General features: G+C 42.0%; 1 protein-coding gene across 1 annotated transcript in view; it reads left to right on the top strand.

Moving 5' to 3' along the window:
- srrm4 (serine/arginine repetitive matrix 4) overlaps positions 1-20,977 on the top strand; it is a 294,539-nt gene that overhangs the window by 204,485 nt on the left and 69,077 nt on the right. The window contains exon 2 of the mRNA XM_068006294.1: positions 20,725-20,868. Within this exon, the coding sequence (XP_067862395.1) occupies positions 20,725-20,868 (144 nt within the window). The remainder of the gene's footprint in view (positions 1-20,724; positions 20,869-20,977) is intronic.

The following is a 20,977-nucleotide window of genomic DNA, read 5'->3' as shown; positions in this document are numbered from 1 at the left end:
GAGGCAATAATCCGTAGTGAGGAACCAGATGTAGCAGGAATAACTGAAACATGGCTACATAAAGAACAGGACTGGCAACTAAATATTGTAAGTTCTATCAATCAGAAAGGATAGGGAAGGAAGAAGGGGGGGCGTGGAGTAGCTGTACTAATTAGAGATAACATAGTAGTAGTAGAAAAAAGGAACATTACTAACAGAAGGATAGAAACAGAATCCATATGGATTGAAAGAAAAGGTAAGAAGGGATCAATCACGCTAATAGGGGTATACTACAGACCACCTAATAGTGGAAAGGAAGAAATATGTAAACAAATATGCGAAACGACTAAAGGCCGTAGAATAATAATCATGGGAGATTTTAACTATCCCCAAATAAACTGGCAAGAAGAGGTAGGTAAAGGGATACAGGAAATGGAGTTTTTACAATGTGTGCAGGACTCCTTTCTTATCCAGTATGTAAAAAGCCCAATAAGAGAGGAAGCATTGCTGGATCTAGTAATGGGAAATGAACTAGGACAGATAAGATAAGTAAGCATAGGGGAACATCTAGGCAATAGCGATCACAACCTAATAAGTTTTAAGATAACGATAGAGAAGGACATAAGTAAGACAAAGACCAAAATAATAAATTGGAAAAAAAGCTGATTTACATAGGATGAGAATGGAACTAGGGAAAATAAACTGGAAAAAATTTACTGATAAACAAAGAAATAGAACAGCAGTGGGAAACATTTAAAATGGTGATCAATAGAGGCTAGGAGAAATATATTCCATAAAAAGCAAGAACAAACTAACCAATAATGATACACCATGGATGAATAAAGAAATAAGGGCAAAATTGAAACTAAAGAAAAAGGCAAACACTAAGTACATAGACAACAAAAGAGAGGATGACAAAAGAGAAAACAAAAAGGTTAGGAATGAAGTCAAAAAACAATTAGAAAAGCAAAGAGAAACTATGAAATTAAATTATCAAGGAATATAAAAAGAAATAGTAAACTATTCTAAGACACATAAATAACAAATGAAAAATCAGGATAGGGATACAAGATAAATTCACAGGTAATGACAGTGAAATGGCAGAAATATTAAATAATTACTTTGCCTCAATATTTACCAGGGAGACTAACATAATGGGCATGACTTTAGAAGAAGAGATCAAAAAAGATATAAAGACATTTAAGATAGAAAGGAGGGAGATAATTGATAAACTAATCAAACTTAGAGAGGATAAAACCCCTGGTCCGGATGGATTGCATCCACGCATATTAAAAGAAGTCAGAACAGGGACTAGTGCCAGAGGACTGGCGGACAACTAATGCGATTCCTACATTTAAAAAGGGAGATAGAACAAGTCCAGGGAACTGTAGACCAGTTAGCTTAACGTCAGTGGTAGGAAAGATAATGGAATCCTTATTGAAAGATGTAATAGAAAAACGTCTAGAAAGCGAAAATATAATAAAGAATAGTCAGCATGGATTTCAAAAGGGAAGGTCATGCTTGACCAACCTTATTGAATTCTTTGAAGAAGTAACAGAAAGGGTAGACAAGAGTAATGCAGTAGACATAATATATTTAGATTTTCAAAAAGCCTTTGATAAGGTACTGCATAGTAGGCTCGTGATCAAAGGTCAGAGCATGTAGAGTCAGGGGAGAAGTAGCAGAATGGGTAGCAAGCTGGCTACTAAATAGACAACAGAGAGTAGGGGTTAAAAGTAGTTACTTAGACTGGCAAAAGTCGGGAAGTAGTGTTCCACAAGGACGGTTCTAGGATCACTGTTGTTCACCATTTACATAAACGATTTGGACTCAGGAATCGGAAGTAAAATTTCAAAATTTGCAGACAACACCAATTTGGGGGGTATAAAAATACACTGGAGAATTATCGCTACAAAGCCTCTGACCCGGTAGGAGGCCCATCACCCATGGAGCTTCCTTTAAACCCATTCCAGAAGGGTGAGAAGAGCCACACAGTACAATCTCATCCTAAGTGGGTAAAAAATCATGCTAGGCTTCATTTAAGTACATTGTACTATTTAGACAAAGATAAGGCTAATTTTTGGCGAAACTGCATTAGGCCTGTCTGAAAGCTCTGCTGAAAGATCACACTTGGCGCTGCAGTGGTACAGATCTGTCCATGTGGATAGAAGCCAGATTTTCCCATCCCACAGTGCTGATTCTACTCCTGTGTCATCAACCCCAGCAGATGGAAAATATTCCTTAAAGGGGAAATTTTGCAAGACTCTGCTTAAGTCCCTATGGTGTGGAGATGCCGGTGATGGACTGGGGTTGACAATTGTAAACAAGTCCCTATGGTGTTTTAGCTATATCTCCCTATAGTGTTTTAGCCCTATAATGTTATAAGCCTATCTCACCATACTGTTACAGCCCTTTTGTTTAACACCTTTCTCCCTTTAGTGTTATATCCCATCTCCCAAACGTGTTATAGCCCTATGTTCCTATAGTGTTACCTTTCTATAGTGTTATAGCTTTATTTCCCTATAATGATTTAGCCCTGTAGTATTACACTCCATATTTGACACACTGGCACCAGAATCTGGCAAAATGATCTCTTAAGTGATATCAATATCTTAGAGCCCATTTGCACTGCAGCTACCAGTCTCAGACCAGTAGCTGCAGTCTGGGTTCCAAGTTGACACATCCATTGCCTGACTCTTACCTGGCTGGAGCTGCAGCAGTATTGCCCATGAGAGAGCTGTGCACATGCCTGTGTACAGATGTGGGCAGAGTTCTCTCCCAAGAGTTAACTGAGGGGAGAATTATTGTGTTCTAAACAATTAAGTTGAGCTTAGGTGGATTCACTAAATGCCTGGGTGTAGGGTGTCCACTGGAGCACATTGTCAACCAGGTTTGAAAAGCAGATGTGGTTGGGGAAATACCTGTTCTTCACTGGATTTACATTCCAAGTGGTGCCAAACTGAAGCAGCATGAGACTAACCCCCTTCAGATAGTCCTGCTTTACTCTAGTCAGCTCAAGCCCTGACTCCAGATTTACGCAGCCGGTTTTGTGTCAGTAAAAGCCAAAATCACTTTGTACTAATGCTAAACTAAGTAAATGCAGCCTAACATTGATTCTGGTATGTTACCATTAGTGCTAGTACAACACTTAGAGGGCAGTTACTGCTACTGCAAGTCATTCACAAAATATTAAATGCAGCTTTGAAAGAACAGCACAAGTTGACTAAAAGACCAATTAAGACAAATATTAAGTGACAGATCTCATTTGAATTAGCCAGGCTGGCATTTTCCTAGATTTTTGGAGGGAATATAAAAATGTATTATCTAAGTCAAATTGGAAATAATATTTAATACCTCCTGCTGTCTTACACTCATACTTGTTCACATGTTTTTGCTTAAATACAAATCTGCTGTGAATCATACAACCATAAACCCTCATTGCCCTTCATTTTAATGGTATGCTTGAAACATTTTAAGTACTTTCAGCAATGGACAACCTTTGAAAAATAGCAATTTTAATCATAATAAATACCATATAATTGGTGTAGTAGAACCCATAACATTAACATAATTTCACTTTCACACAATGCGACATTTTCAAGCAAATTAATTGGCACTAGGCAAGTCATCTTCTGCAAGAACATATTAAGAAAAATCAAGCACAGAGGATAAAATGGTGTAGCGTGTGCCAGAACGTTCCAGAGAATGAGATGCTGAAGAGAGTGGGAGGATTGTCTTATGTGAGGTATGTTATGGTAATGGTTCAGCTGCATCAAGGAAAGTGCAACTGGAGGGAAAGGAAGTGAAATGCAAATTTTTGGCATGTATTTCGATAAAAAGTGTGGAACTTGATTATTCGTAATCATTTTGGTGGAAGTCATAGAATCATAGAATCATAGGAAGGTTACAGCACGAAAGGAGGCCATTCGGCCCATTGTGTCCGTACCTGCTCTATGCAAGAGATCCAGCTAGTCCTACTCACCCACCCTATCCCCGTAGCCCTGCAAATTTTTTCCTTTCAAGTACTTATCCAGTTCCCTTTTGAAAGCCACAATCGAATCTGCCTCCACCACCCCCTCTGGCAGTGCATTCCAGATCCTAACCACTCGCTGAGTAAAAAAGTTTCCTCTTGTCACCTTTGGTTCTTTTGCCAATCACCTTAAATCTGTGTCCTCTGGTTCTTGACCCTTCCGCCAATGGGAAAAGTTTCTCTCTATCTATTCTGTCTAGACCATTTATGATTTTAAATACCTCTATCAAATCTCCTTTCAAACTTCTCTGTTCCAAGGAGAACAACCCCAGCTTCTCCAGTCTATCCAAGTAACTAAAGTCCCTCATTCCTGGAATCATTCTAGGAAATCTTTTCTGCACCCTCTCCAAGGCCTTCACATCTTTCCTAAAGTGCGGTGCCCAGAAATGGACACAATACTCCAGTTGTGGTTGAACCAGTGTTTTATAAAGGTTCATCATGACTTCTTTGTTTTTGTACTCTATGCCTCTATTTATAAAGCCCTGGATCCAGTATGCTTTTTTAACTGCTTTTTCAACCTGCCCTGCCATTTTCAATGATCTGTGCATATATACCTCCGGATCGCTCTGTTCCTGAACCCCTTTTAGAATTGTGCCCTTTAGTTTATAATGCCTTTCCTCGTTCTTCCTACCAAATGCATCACTCTGCATTTTTCTGCGTTAAATTTCATCTGCCACATGTCCATCCATTCCACCAGCCTGTCTATATCCTTTTGAAGTCTATTACTATCTTCCTCACTGTTCACTACACTTCCAAGTTTTGTGTCATCTGCAAGTTTTGAAATTGTGCCCTGTACACCCAAGTCCAAATCATTAATATATATCAAGAAAAGCAGTGGTCCCAATACCGACCCCTGGGGAACACCACTGCACACCTCCCTCCAATCCGTAAAACAACCGTTCACCACTACTCTCTGCTTTCTGTCACTTAGCCAATTTTGTATCCATGCTGCTACTGCCCCCTTTATTCCATGGGCTTCAATCTTGATGACAAGCCTATTATGCAGCACTTTATGAAACGCCTTTTGAAAGTCCATATACACCACATCAACCACAATGTCCTCATTGACCCTGTCCGTTACCTCATCAAAAAGCTCTATCAAGTTAGTTAAACATGATTTGCCTTTAACAAATCTGTGCTGGCTTTCCCTAATCAATCCACACTTGTCCAAGTGACATAGAAACATAGAAACATAGAAAATAGGAGCAAGAGTAGGCCATTCGGCCCTTTGGGCATGCTCTGCCATTCAAAATGATCATGGCTGATCGTCTAACTCAGTACCCTGTTCCCACTTTTTCCCCATATCCCTTGATCCCTTTAGCATTAAGAAATATATCTATCTCCTTATTGAATACATCGAATGACTTGGCCTCCACTGCCTTCTGTGGTAGAGAATTCCACAGGTTCACCACCCTCAGAGAAGAAATTTCTCCTCATCTCGGTTCTAAATGACATACCCCATATCCTGAGACTGTGACCCCTGGTTCTGGACTCCCCAACCATCGGGAACATCCTCCCTGCATCTAGTCTGTCTAGTCCTGTTAGAATTTTATATGTTTCGATGAGATCATCTCTCATTCTTCTAAACTCTAGTGAATATAGGCCTAGTCGACCCAATCTCTCCTCATACGTCAGTCCTGCCATCCCAGGAATCAGTCTGGTAAACCTTTGTTGCACTTACTCCATGGCAAGGACATCCTTCCTCAGATAAGGAGACCATAACTGCACACAATACTCCAGATGTGTTCTCACCAAGGCCCTGTATAACTGCAGTAAGACATCTCTGCTCCTGTACTCAAATCCTCTTGCAATGAAGGCCAACATACTATTCCCTTCCTAACTGCTTGCTGCACCTGAATGCTCGCTTTCAGCGACTGGTGTACAAGGACACCCAGGTCTCGTTTCACCTCCCCTTTTCCCAATCTATCACCATTCAGATAATAATCTGCCTTTCTGTTTTTACAACCAAAGTGGATAACCTCACATTTATCCACGTTATACTGCATCTGCCATGTTCTTGCCCACTCACCCAACTTGTCTAAATCACATTGGAGCCTCTTTGCATCCTCCTCACAGCTCACATTCCACCCCAGCTTTGTGTCGTCTGCAAACTTGGAAATGTTACATTTAGTTGCCTCATCCAAATCATTGATATATATTGTGAATAGCTGGGGCCCAAGCACTGATCCCTGCGGTACCCCACTAGTCACTGCCTGCCACCCGGAAAAAGACCCGTTTATTCCTACTCTCTATTTCCTGTCTGTCAACCAATTCTCAATCCATACCAGTATATTCCCCCAATCCCATGTGCTTTAATTTTGCACACTAATCTCTTGTGTGGGGCCTTATCAAAAGCCTTCTGAAAATCCAAATACACCTCATCCACTGGTTCTCCCCTATCTATTCTACTAGTTACATCCTCAAAAAACTCCAGCAGATTTGTTAAGCATGATTTCCCTTTCATAAACCCATGCTGACTTTGTCCAATCCCATTAATGCCCTCCAAGTGTTCTGTTATCACATCTTTTATAATAGACTCTAGCATTTTCCCCACTACTGATGTTAGGCTAATTGGCCTGTAATTCCCTGTTTTTTCTCTCCCTCCAATCAGTAGGAACTGTTCCAGAGTCTATAGAATTTTGGAAGATGATCACCAATGCATCCATTATTTCCAGGGCCACTTCCTTTAGTACTCTGGGATGTAGATTATCAGGCCCTGGGGATTTGTCAGCCTTTAGCACCATTAATTTCCCTAGCACTATTTTTTTTACTAATACTGGTTTCCTTCAGTTCCTCCCTCTCACTAGACCCTTGGTGCCCTAACATTTCTGGCAGGTTATTTGTGTCCTCCTTTGTGACTGCTAATTCTGTCCCGGATTATCGTTTCTAAAAGTTTCCCCACCATCGAGGTTAAACTGTAGTTGCTGGGTTTATTCTTAGTCGGGCTTTGTTTTTGTATAAAGCAGCCAGAGTGCATTCGGAGAGTTTTTAATTGGTTTTTCACAGACTTTGGGGCAGATTACTCTCACATAAAGGAAACTTGATCAGAGAGGATTGCACGCCTGTAACAGAGCCCACCCAATTTTCCATCTATTATCAACCCCACACTGTCAGGGAAATATTGATTATTTGCCAATTTGTATTAAATGGGTGGGGCAGTCCCTGCCATTATGGCTGACAATTGGGCTTTCATTCATCGTATCATAGTAGGGACAGCACAGGAGGAGGCCATTCAGCCCATCATGCCTGTGCCAGCTCTTCGAAAGAACTATCCAATTAGTCCCATTCCCCGGCTCTTTCCCCATAGCCCTGTAAGATTTTTCCCTTCAAGTATTTATCTAATTCCCTTTTGAAAGTTACTATTGAATCTGCATCCACCACCCTTTCAGGCAGTACATTCCAGACCATAACAACTCGCTGCGTAAAAAAATGTTTCCTCACGTCACCTCTGGCTCTTTTGCTGATCACCTTAAATTTGTGTCCTCTGGTTACCGACCCTTCTGCCACTGGAAACAGTTTCTTCTTATTTACTCTGTCAAAACCATTCGTGATTTTGAACATCTCTATCAAAACTCCCCTGAACCTTCTCTCTTCTGAGGAGAACAATCCCAGCTTCTCCAATCTCTCCACATAACTGAAGTCCCTCATCCCTGGTACCATTCTAGTAAATCTCTTCTGCACCCTCTCTAAGTCCTTGACATCCTTCCTAAAGTGTGGTGCCCAGAATTGAACACAATACTCCAGCTGAGGCCTAACCAGTGTTTTATAAAGGTTTAGCATAACTTCCTTACTATTGTACTTTATGCCTCTATTAATAAAGCCCAGGATCACATATGCTTTTTTAACAGCCTTCTCAACTTGTCCTGCCACATTCAAAGATTGGTGTATATATACCCCCAGGTCTCTCTGTTCCTGCACCCACTTTAAAATTGTACCATTTAGTTTATATTGCCTCTCCTCATTCTTCCTACCAAAATGCATCACTGCACAGTTCTCTGCATTAAATTTCATCTGCCATGTGCCTGCCTATTTCACTAGTCTGGCTATGTCTTCCAGAAGTCTGTTACTATCCTCCACCTTGTTTACTACATTTCCGAGTTTAGTGTCATCTGCAAACTTTAAAATTATACCCTCTATACCCAAGTCCAGGTCATTAATATATATCAAAAAGAACAGTGGTCCTGATACTGACCCCTGGGGAATATCACTGCATACTTCCCTCCAGTCTGAAAAACAACCATTCACCACTACTCTCTGCTTTCTGTCCTCTAGCTAATTTTTTATCCAAGCTGCCACTGTCCCTTTCATCCCATGGGCTTTAATTTTGCTTACAAGTCTATTATATGGTACTTTATCAAATACCTTTTGAAAGTCCACATACACAACATCAACTGCACTTCCCTCATCAACCCTCTCCGTTACTTCATCATAAAACTCAATCAAGTTAGTCAGACACAATTTTCCTTTAACAAATCCATGCTGACTTTCATTTATTAGCCCATACTTTTCCAAGTGTCCTGGATTATTGTCTCTAAAAGTTTCCCCACCATCAACATTAGGCGGATTGGCCTGTAATTGTCGGGTTTATCCCTTTCCCCTTTTTTGATCGGGGATGTAACATTTATAATCCTCCAATCCTCTGGCACCATCCCTATATCTAAGGAGGTTTGGAAGGTTGTGGCCAGAGCCTCCGCAATTTCCACTCTTACTTTCCTCAGTAACCTAGGATGCATCCCATCTGGACAAGGTGACTTTTCTACTTTGAATATTGTCAAATTTTAAGAACCTTCTCTTTATCTATTTTTATCCTATCCAATATCACTACTACCTCCTCCTTTGCTGCTACAATGGCAGCATCCTCTTCTCTAATGAAAACAGATGTGAAGTATTCACTTAGTACTTCAGTCATGCCCTCTGCCTCCACAAGAAGATCTCCTTTTTTGTCCCTAATCGGTCCCATGCTTCCTTTGAGTACGCTTTTACTATTTATATGTCGATAAAAGACTTTTGGGTTCCCTTTTATGTTAGCTGCTGTTTAACATTCTACTGTTAAAAAAATGTCACTACCAAAATTAACTTTGCTGCCAAATGGTATTTTAAATAAACAAACTAAACAATACAAAAAAGATAATCATAAACTCTAGGAAGAGCTTCCACTGAGTCAGCTTTGGAGAGATATGACCATTAGCCACAATGGTACAGTACTTGAGCCTTGTCACTTCAATCGCAACAGATTGTGCCTCAGATGATACCAAGGATCTCTGTGCAGTTGCATCTCTGGATGAAGGATGGTTCGTTATGCACATGGTAAGTTGACAGGTTGATTATTGAGTCAGTCTGTTCGGTTTGTTGCATATTGCAACACTCTCATTGTGGAGCTTATGTGGTTCAGCTTTCAGAGTAGCAATTTCAGCGAGGCATTCTCTGTGACCAACTGTTTCAGGCTGTATGATGAGATGCTTCAGGTTCAAACTCCATAACCAATGTATCCAACACGGCCCCACCTCTCTTTCAGCTCAGCCTCCAGGTACCCTGCATCTTTTTAATGGTTGCCCTAAACTGGTTACTATCTTTGCAGTGTCTTCCTCTTTGTGTGTCATCTGTACTTTTTTGTGCCCCTTGAATGTTGATTTGGGTGAACTTTCCAATTCTATCCCCTTCTCCTCTTCAGAGTCATCTAACAGAACATTCACTCACCTGGTTTAGAATCGGGGCAAAGTGTTTCAGCTTCACGCTGACACTAAACTTGTGTAGTGCAACTTGGGTGTTCAGGCCCGAACTGACTCCAAAATGAAACGGAGTGAGATTACCTTTCTCGTTGCATTGTCAGTTCAGGCACTGACTCCAGATTCAGGCTGCAATCATACTGTAATCCATTGGTTGGAATATAGTGGAAATGTAGCCTGAAGATTCCAAAAGTAATCCATTAGGTTATAAAGCATTTTGGCTTGTCCTGAGGATGTGATTAGGCTCCCATATAAATGCAAGTTATTTCTTTCTTTAATAGCTGTAACATCAGTGCAAGGCATAACCACTTCACACTGATGCTACAGTTATAGTGTGAACGCACACTGAATCTTCTTTCTCAACCCCTTATGATGAATTCATGACACTGTTACTTGGTATTTGGAGGAATGATCGATGAATATGTGAATGTAAATGTTATGCCCTTTAACAGATGATTATTTGTGCCAAAAGTGCACAGAGTTTACTGCACATCATTTTACAGGGTCAGGTGATTTGGATAATTAGCAGGTCATCTGAATAATTTGGTTGTGGGTTCATGCCCCAATCTAGGCTGACACTTCAGTGCAATACCGAGGGAATGCTACATCTTTTGGATGAAACGCTAAACTGTCTGCTTGTTCAGGCGGATGTAAAAAGATCCCATGGCACTATTCAAAGAAGAGCAGGGCGTTCTCACAGTGGCCTGGTGAAAATTCCTCCCTAAATTAACACCACCAAAAACAGCGTAACAGATTAATCTAATTTATTGTTTGTGGGATCGTGCTGAGTGCATATTGGCTGCTGCATTTGCTTATATAAAAGCAGTAGCTGCACTGACTGAGAAGCACTTTGGCACATCCTGAGGACATTAAAGAGGTGCTATAAAAATGCATGTTCTTGCTTTCTCTGATAAGCTTTCAGCTTGCGTCAGCAGCTAGCCTAATGAGAGATGTGGAAAATCTGACTAGCAGCTCAAATTTAAAGTGATAAGCACACTTAAATGTAAGTGGCTGCATACGAGGGTAAATATTGTTTCAGCCTTCATAAAGGTTCAAAATATTTGTCAGCTTTTACCAAGGCTTGGAGGGAGGAGGGAGACAAAAAGATAAGCAGAAAAGTGAAGTGCAAGGAAACCCAATAAGGAAGCATGTAATGAAGTCTGAGTGTACGATTAGAGCAGCCCAGCATCTGGCCCCCTGTTTAATATCTGGCAAAGAGAATGTGCTGCTGTATTTGATATAAATTAGTTTCTTTCTGCCTGCCTGTGTAAAAGACACAATGTATATCGAGTGTACTGGGACGTGCTGTTCTCCGTGACTGGCCTGTTTGAATAACAACGACACCTTTTGATTGGTGTGATGCTGTCCCAACATCGTATAAGATATGCGATTTGAGAACCTTTTCATTCAATCATCTGACGAAGGAGATAATCTCCGAAAGCTTGTGATTTTAAAATAAATTTGTTGGACTATAACCTGGTGTTGTAAGATTCCTTGTATTTGATAAATGCAAGGATGGTTTAAGGAAATGGAAAAGAAAATCCAAAAAAATGGGTGGCTGATTCGCTATCACCTATTTTTCTCCCAGCGAATTAAAGTTAAAATGATCCCTGCCCTCCTTCCCAGGAGTGGAGACCACAGCTGATTTCTTCTCTCTAGCACAAGGGCATTGTGTTCAATTGTGGCTTCACAATTGCCATCTCAATCAGATCAGCCAACTCAGAGTGATGAAACCTGGGACATTCTTGATGTTTATGGCTCAGTTCCACGTTAGGTAGTGCACTTAACAACTGAGATTTTCAAGAGCAAATTGCTGACCTTTCTTATGTAATAGTGCAATTGTTATTTGGTGAGCTTAATTGAGTGACTTCATTTTGAATATGGTTGCTAAGCAGCGTGCAAGGCTTCAAGATGCAATCACATCTACGCTGCTCTTTCATTGAGCTTCCTTTGTAACTAGTCAAGCAACAAGAATAGAAACACAAAGTCTGTATGAGCCAAATATTGTTTTGTAAAGTTTACCATTCTTTTTTAGTCTTCAGAGCAATTGTATGTCAGGGGGACATTACACAAGACTGACAGATATGAACTGTACCAGCCTCAAATGAAGGTAGTTATTGCCTTCAAAGCTGTCCATAAATTCTTAGTATGATCAGAGAAAAGTGTGTTGCTGATGGAAGAATCGATTTCATTTAGAAGGATCATCAACAGAGCTTTTCGAGCTGCTATCTGCTGACAGTCAATTGCAATGTCCAATAAAGCTCAGCAATGAATGCTTTGTGTGTCTTGAATGGTCTCGAGATTGGAAAAAGAACACAATAAGGAGAAAAAGGAGGTGCCATTGTTGTAGATCTTTGTGTTGGGCAGAACAGTATTAGCTGTCAGGTTGAAAACAGTCACAAAAACACACAGGGAAGATTGGAATTGTCATTACATAAAAGACTAATTAATTAAGGCTTATCTGTGCTTTTATGTTGGTTTGCTGCATGCCATGATTAATAAAAGACAAGTAATAGGGTGTAATCAAAATGGATTAGGTGGAAAATTGCTAGAACAAGGAATTAGATAACATGTGTGCTGGAGAGCCTTTCCCGACCTTGAACTGATTGGAGTCCTTTTAAACACTGAAACACGGCGACATTTATCAAAGTAATCTATCTGCCACAATCTATGCCCTGCGGAGTCTCTCTCAGCCCATCCCGCAGTGTCTTTCCAACTGCGTTTTCTATGGTAAAATGCAATTGCCTTTATCAATACAGAGGGACGTACATGTTGAAAAAGCGTAAGATAAATGTCCTTTATATTACCATTTCAATACACTTCAGGTCATGAATCTAGGAATTGAATTGATTTGAACAAGACGTTCGGGATTATAAAAGCTCATTAAAATTTCAACTCAAAGATGACCTGATAAGACGATAGGTAAGGCATAAACACCCTAAAATATTGAAACTAAACCTTTTGAAAGATGTGTTACTTTAAGACTAGTGTTCAGTTTCCTTTAGGGACATCTTGAGTTTCAACAACGGGGAATTTAGTGTTTTTCATGTAACAACAACAGTGTCGTCAGTGCTTTGTCAATATTCAGTATGCATGAATTACCAAATCAATATTCATTGCATTGCTAAGCCAACCCGGATATTTGAATTCTTACCATTCATTGAGACTACTGCCTTGTAATCACCCATGGGCAACCTTTTTTCTCAATGTAAACAGGTAGGCTGTAAATAGGGATGTGACAGAAGACACTTCATCGTGCCTCAAACACAGACATTTATGTATTATAAATTTTTTATAGACATACAAATCAGTGTGATTTAAAGACTGACTTTGGGTAGCTGCATTCTTAAAAGAGCTCTTTTGTATTTGTGGAGGTGTAAAAAAAATACAAAACTATTTATGGACATTTCTAGGTATGCCATTTTGCCTAGCTAGTTCTGCGCAGTGATATCATGTCTTGGCATGTTAACATATGTGAGTTTGCAATGGAGGTCATTTCAAAGGAAGACACTTGTCTCAATTTTAACCACAATAACTGTGAGGAATCTTCAGAAGAAGCCTACCATTTGAAATCCCATCAATTACGATTAAAATCACGAAGGAATTGGTACTCAGTAAATTAATGGGACTCAAGGCGGATAAATCCCCTGGACCTGATGGCTTACATCCTAGGGTCTTGAGGGAAGTGGCAGTAGGGATTGTGGATGCTTTGGTAATAATTTTCCAAAATTCTCTGGACTCGGCAAAGGTCCCGGCAGATTGGAAAACTGCTAATGTAACACCCTTATTTAAAAAGGGTAGTAGGCAGAAGGCTGGAAATTAGAGACCAGTTAGCCTAACATCTGTGGTGGGTAAAATTTTGGAGTCTATTATTAAGGAGACAGTAGCGGAACATTTGGATAAACATAATTTAATAGGACAAAGTCAGCATGGCTTTACGAAGGGGAAGTCATGTCTGACAAATTTGCTTGAGTTCTTTGAGGACATAACATGCAGGGTGGATAAAGGGGAACCAGTGGACGTAGTGTATTTAGACTTCCAGAAGGCATTCGACAAGGTGCCACATAAAAGATTATTGCTCAAGATAAAGAATCACTGGATTGGGGGTAATATTCTGGCATGGGTGGAGGATTGGTTATCTAACAGGAAGCAGAGAGTTGGGATAAATGGTTCATTCTCGGACTGGCAACCAGTAGCCAGTGGTGTTCCGCAGGGGTCGGTGCTGGGTCCCCAACTCTTTACAATCTATATTAACGATTTGGAGGAGGGGACCGAGTGTAACATATCAAAGTTTGCAGATGATACAAAGATGGGAGGGAAAGTGGAGAGTGAGGAGGACATAAAAAATCTACAAGGGGATATAGACAGGCTGGGTGAGTGGAAGGAGATTTGGCAGATGCAATACGATATTGGAAAATGTGAGGTTATGCACTTTGGCAGGAAAAATCGGAGAGCAAGTTATTATCTTAATGGCGAGAAACTGGAAAGTACTGCAGTACAAAGGGATCTGGGGGTCCTAGTGCAAGAAAATCAAAAAGTTAGTATGCAGGTGTAGCAGGTGATCAAGAAGGCCAACGGAATGTTGACTTTTATTGCTAGGCGGATAGAATATAAAAACAGGGAGGTATTGCTGCAGTTATATAAGGTATTGGTGAGACCGCACCTGGAATACTGCATACAGTTTTGGTGTCCATACTTAAGAAAAGACATACTTGCTCTCGAGGCAGTACAAAGAAGGTTCACTCGGTTAATCCTGGGGATGAGGGGACGGACATATGAGGAGAGGTTGAGTAGATTGGGACTCTACTCATTGGAGTTCAGAAGAATGAGAGGCAATCATATTGAAACATATAAGATTGTGAAAGGGCTTGATCGGGTGGATGCGGTAAGGATGTTCCCAAGGATGGGTGAAACTAGAACTAGGGGGCATAATCTTAGAATAAGGGGCTGCTCTTTCAAAACTGAGATGAGGAGAAACTTCTTCACTCAGAGGGTAGTAGGTCTGTGGAATTTGCTGCCCCAGGAAGCTGTGGAAGCTACATCATTAGATAAATTTAAAACAGAAATAGACAGTTTCCTAGAAGTAAAGGGAATTAGGGGTTACGGGGAGCGGGCAGGAAATTGGACATGAATTTAAATTTGAGGTTAGGATCAGATCAGCCATGATCTTATTGAATGGCGGAGCAGGCTCGAGGGGCCGATTGGCCTACTCCTGCTCCTATTTCTTATGTTCTTATGTTCTAATTGTAGAAGAGTTCAATGTCTTTTCCTCCACGGAACTCAGTTACCTGTTTTGACTGCATGTTTCCAGTGGAAGCAAGTTAAAGGGGCTCTGTGGAGATCTTTGTCATGTAACAATTCGGCATAGACTTGATTTAAATATTTTGGAAAGAATTACAATGATTTTTGCTGCTTTTTTTGGGAATAGTTTAAGTACAGTATTACGTAAGTCATATATTGTGCTACTAGTTATTTGCTGTAACAGTGACTACACTTCAAAAGTACTTAATTGGCTGTAAAGCGCTTTGAAACATACTTGTTCTGAGGTCACGAAAAGCACTACATCATCGAATCGTACAGCACAGAAGGAGGCCATTCGGCCCATCATGCCCGTGCTGGCAATATAAATGCAAGTTCTTTCTTTCCATGTGTTTTCAGAAAGCATTTTGAGAGAATTGTGGGAAACCAGTGGCCAGATTGTGCAATCAGAGCAACAAGTTTACCTAGGCAAAACCCATTATAAACGTGGACAGAGGACTTTATAATGGGGAAAAAGTTGACACAAAAGGTGTGACAAAAATATGACAATAGGAAGTCAAGTTGTGCAAATAGGAAGTGCACACAGACTAAGTTTTTTGGTGTATTATAAGATAAAAGTTTTCAATAAATTTTTATCAGCAACAAACCAAAATTAAGAACTCAAGCCATGATCCTCACCCTTGCCCTGATCTGTTAAGACCTCTGTTCTATGTTGGACTTGAAAAAAAGGGGGCAGCCTCAGTAAAGAAGCTCATTGGTGGGTGAAGCATCGAGCAGAATCCAAGCACCTGCTGTGAGGAGAGAGGAAAATGGTGGTGAGCTGCGCAGGCTCATCCTCGCCCAACTCTCAGGTTAGAGCAGCATTGGCAGAAGTCCATGAGCAGGTTCCCTTTCGGGCAGGCAGTGGTATGTGGTCAGGGCAGTGTGATGAAAGCAGAGTTTTTGTCCTGTGACAAATGGTGAACTGTATGATTTATTTTACAGTTTTCAAAACGGTTAGAGTGAAAATGGCAGTTGTCTTCCCTTGCCAAAATCCAACAAGCGGGACGACAGCCCCAATAGCCTTTAAAGCCAAGTTAATCAAATTATTGGTCCTTTGAAGGACAACGGCTAAATTAGATATGTTAACTCCAGCTCCTGTCAATCAGATGAACTTGTGGTTTCAATTACTGTCAGATATCAAAAGCAGCCTTTTTAAAATGTGAATGCGTGCAGACTGATAGACTGTGGAATAGACACATGTATTTTTTCTGATTTCTGAAGCATTAAAAGGAAATGTTTGCAGGAACATAGTCACATCTGGACATTAAAACACTGAGGTCATTTTTCATGCTTCAGTGCTGCTGGCATGTGAAGCTCTGCGTCAGGAACATGTAAGATGGACATTTACCCCCTATTCACAAGATGTGACAGCTGTTGTCGAAGAAATGGCTGTAACATGAAAGGATTCCTGCATCATAAGTCACAGCAAAGGATGCATACATCTTTCCTTCTGACTAATGATCTGCAAACATGAAGGTCCTCAAAAGGCTGTTTCATCCATAGTCCTGTTCGTGTAAGAAATACATTGTAAGAAAGTTATTTTAATCTTTTATGGACAGATTCTCGCTAGGAATTTCCGTGAGATTCTCCCAATCGTCCACAGCAATGTGGTTGATTCTTAATCGCCCTCTGAAATTGTCGAGCAAGCCATTCAGTTGTACAATCTCACGACAGAAAGTCAGAATAAGAATAAAACCGGATGGACCAAATGGCATCGGACCACTAGGCACAGGACACAACAAATGCAAACCAAGCCCAATTGACCCTGCAAAGTCCTCCTCACTAACATCTGGGGACTTATGCCAAAGTTGGGAGAGATGTCCCACAGACTAGTCAAGCAACAGCCTGACATAGCCATACTCACAGAATCATACCTTTCAGCCAACGTGCCAGACTCTTCCATCACCATCCCTGCCACCGGCAGGACAGACCCACCAGAGGTGGCGGTACAGCAGTGTACAGTCAGGAGGGAATGGCCCTGGGAGTCCTCAACATTGACTCCGGACCCCATGAAATCTCATGGCACAGGTCAAACACGGGCAAGGAAAACTTCTGCTGATTACCACCTACCGCTCTCCCTCAGCTGATGAATCAGTCCTCCTCCATGTTGAGCATCACTTGGAGGAAGCATTGAGGGTAGCAAGGGCACAAAATGTTCCCTGGGTGGGGGACTTCAATGACCATCACCAAGAGTGGCTCGGTAGTACCACTACTGGCCAAGTCCTGAAGGACATAGCTGCCAGACTGGGCCTGCGGCAAGTGGTGAGCGAAAAACCTACTTGACCTCGTCCTCACCAATCTACCTGTTGCAGATGCATCTATCCATGACAGTATTGGTAGGAGTGACCACCACACAGTCCTCGTGGAGACGAAGTCCCCTCTTTACACTGAGGACACCATCCAACGTGTTCTGAAGCACTACCACCGTGTTAAATGGGATAGATTCAGAACAGTCTAGCAGTTCAAAACTGGGCATCCATGAGGCGCTGTGGGCCATCAGCAGCAGCAGAATTGTATTCCAGCACAATCTGTAACCTCATGGCCCGGCATACTTCTCACTCCACCATTACCAACAAGCCAGGGGATCAACCCTGGTTCAATGAGGAGTGTGGACGAGCATGCCAGGTACAGCACCAGGCGTACCTAAAAATGAGGTGCCAACCTGGTAAAGCTACAGCAAAGGACTACATGCTTGCTAAACAGCAGAAGCAACATACTATAGACAGAGCTAAGCGATTCCACAACCAACAGATCAGATCAAAGCTCTGCAGTCCTGCCACATCTAGTCGTGAATAGTGGTGGACAATTAAACAACTAACAGGAGGAGGAGACTCCGTGAACATCCCTATCCTCAATGATGGCAGAATCCAGCACGTGAGTGCAAAAGACAAGGCTGAAGCACTTGCAACCATCTTCAGCCAGATGTGCCGAGTGGATAATCTATCTCGGCCTCCTCCCGATATCCCCACCATCACAGAAGCCAGTCTTCAGCCAATTCGATTCACTCCACGTGATATCAAGAAACGGCTGAGTGCACTGGATACAGCAAAGGCTATGGGCCCCGACAACATCCCGGCTGTAGTGCTGCAGACTTGTGCTCCAGAACTAGCTGCACCTCTAGCCAAGCTGTTCCAGTACAGCTACAACACTGGCATCTACCCAACAACGTGGAAAATTGCCCAGGTATGTCCTGTCCACAAAAAGCAGGACAAATCCAATCCGGCCAATTACCGTCCCATCAGTCTACTCTCAATCATCAGCAAAGTGATGGAAGGTGTCGTCGACAGTGCTATCAAGCGGCACTTACTCACCAATAACCTGCTCACCGATGCTCAGTTTGGGTTCTGCCAGGACCACTCGGCTCCAGATTTCACTACAGCCTTGGTCCAAACATGGACAAAGGAGCTGAATTCCAGAGGTGAGGTGAGAGTGACTGCCCTTAACATCAAGGCAGCATTTGACCGAGTGTGACACCAAGGAGCCCTAGTAAAATTGAAGTCAATGGGAATGGGGGGGAAACTCTCCAGTGGCTGGAGTCATACCTAGCACAAAGGAAGATGGTAATGGTTGTTGGAGGCCAATCATCTCAGCCCCAGGACATTGCTGCAGGAGTTCCTCAGGGCAGTGTCCTTATCTGAACCATCTTCAGCTGCTTCATCAACGATCTTCCCTCCATTATAAGGTCAGAAATGGGGACGTTCGCTGATGATTGCATAGTGTTCAGTTCCATTCACAACCCCTCAGATAATGAAGCAGTCCGTGCCCGCTTGCAGCAAGACCAGGCTTCGGCTGATAAGTAGCAAGTAACATTCGCGCCAGACAAGTGCCAGGCAATGACCATCTCCAACAAGAGAGAGTCTAACCACCTCCCCATGACATTCAACGGCATTACCATCGCCGAATCCCCCATCATCAACATCTTGGGGGTCACCATTGACCAGAAACTTGACTGGACCAGCCACATAAATACTGTGGCTACAAGAGCAGGTCAGAGGTTAGGTATTCTGCGGTGAGTTTATCACCTCCTGACTCCCCAAAGCCTTTCCACCATCTACAAGGCACAAGTCAGGAGTGTGATGGAATACTCTCCATTTGCCTGGATGAGTACAGTTCCAACAACACTCAAGAAGCTCAACACCATCCAGGGCAAAGCAGCCCACTTGATTGGCACCCCATCCACCACCCTAAACATTCACTCCCTTCACCACCGGCGCACTGTGGCTGCAGTGTGTACCATCCACAGGATGCACTGCAGCAACTTTTCAAGGCTTCTTCGACAGCACCTCCCAACCCCGCAACCTCTACCACCTAGAAGGACAAGGGCAGCAGGCACATGGGAACAACACCACCTGCACGTTCCCCTCCAAGTTACACACCATCCCGACTTGGAAATAAATCGCCGTTCCTTCATCGTTGCTGGGTCAAAATCCTGGAACTCCCTACCTAACAGCACTGTGGGAGAACCTTCACCACACCTGCAGCGGTTCAAGAAGGCAGCTCACCACCACCTTCTCAAGGGCAATTAGGGATGGGCAATAAATGCTGGCCTTGCCAGCGATGCCCACATCCCATGAATGAATAAAAAAAAACACATTACTACTGCCCCCAGCCTCCAAATCCCCCATTTCCCTCTCTGTACCATTGTAAGACTCACACGTAGCGATGATCTCACTATTTACATCGAAAAGAGGATGCCCACAAATGATTACAAGACAGCAGTATTACGAAGGGTTTTGAATGAATCCTGGGAAAGGATTTCATCCTTGAAATCACTTCCAGAACCGTTATTTTATAAAAATTTACAGTATGATTTAAGGGGATGATTGCATTCCATGGTGGGGCTCTTTTTGTCAGCAAGAGGTGAATATCAGTGTCCAGTCTGATTCATGTCGCTGAAGCTTTGACAATTGTGACATAGTTATAGTAAGTTTATCAAGTAATAAACTACCATTGATTACCAGGAGAAAACTACTGTCACTGTCGAGTAAAGCTCCACACTATTTCTTTCTGCAGTCTGATGCTTTGTACTCTTAATCTTTTGTGTCCACATCATTCCACAGCCATGCTTCAAACTCCAGCTTTCAATTTCTAATAGATTTCAATCCTTCCATGACTATAGGCACCTCACTGTGACCCTTTCACATTGTGCACATTGTTTGAGTGAACAATGTGTTCGTGCAATATCTAGCAAGCTATTGAGATGACGAATAGTTTTTAACACCTTTGCTGAACTGTTTTGAACAGATAAAGACTGTGTATGTCATTCATCACCATGCAATAAGAAATGCGTGGGATAATTCTTGCACTGTATATGGCTCAGACGTATGACAGCAGTATTGAACATTTGCTTAGAAATGGGGCTAGTAATTACAATGCCATTGAAGCAATCATTTTTGTCCCCCTTGTTTTCATGCAATCACAATGAACCATTACAGTGCAGTCAAAATAGAGATGCAGGGGTCATTTTCACCTTCCTTGCCTGGGCAGTAATCAATGGAATGAAAATCGGACGGGTTCTACAACAGGTGGCCAATCCACTCTGTCATATTACTGTCCGGGCGGGGATGGTGAATGATACCCCACAGCTCTGAGTTTGACTTGTTGCATTTTGCGTCAAGGTAACAAATAGGTTGGACTTGGATTCATCAAACTGACTGAAATTCTCTGCTTCTTGTGCTTTTATCACAGTGGTACATCGAGCTACCAGTCATACAGGAACGATGAAAGGAGAATTGAGACTTCGAGCGCAGGTACAATGGTGCAGGCCTCGGGTACAAACGGATGCAGCAAGGCCAAGGAAAGTAAGCAGCAAAATCACCACAGACTGCGCAGGTATGAGGTTTACCTTTTAGGTTCAATATTAATATTTCCTCATTCATCATCATTATTATTATAATACACCGACTCCCCTCCTCCTGCCCATTAGCAACCAGGAAGACCA

This window comes from Heptranchias perlo, chromosome 25 (assembly GCF_035084215.1).
Source record: "Heptranchias perlo isolate sHepPer1 chromosome 25, sHepPer1.hap1, whole genome shotgun sequence".
NCBI lineage: Eukaryota > Metazoa > Chordata > Chondrichthyes > Hexanchiformes > Hexanchidae > Heptranchias > Heptranchias perlo.
This window is presented reverse-complemented; position numbering and strand designations above follow the sequence as displayed.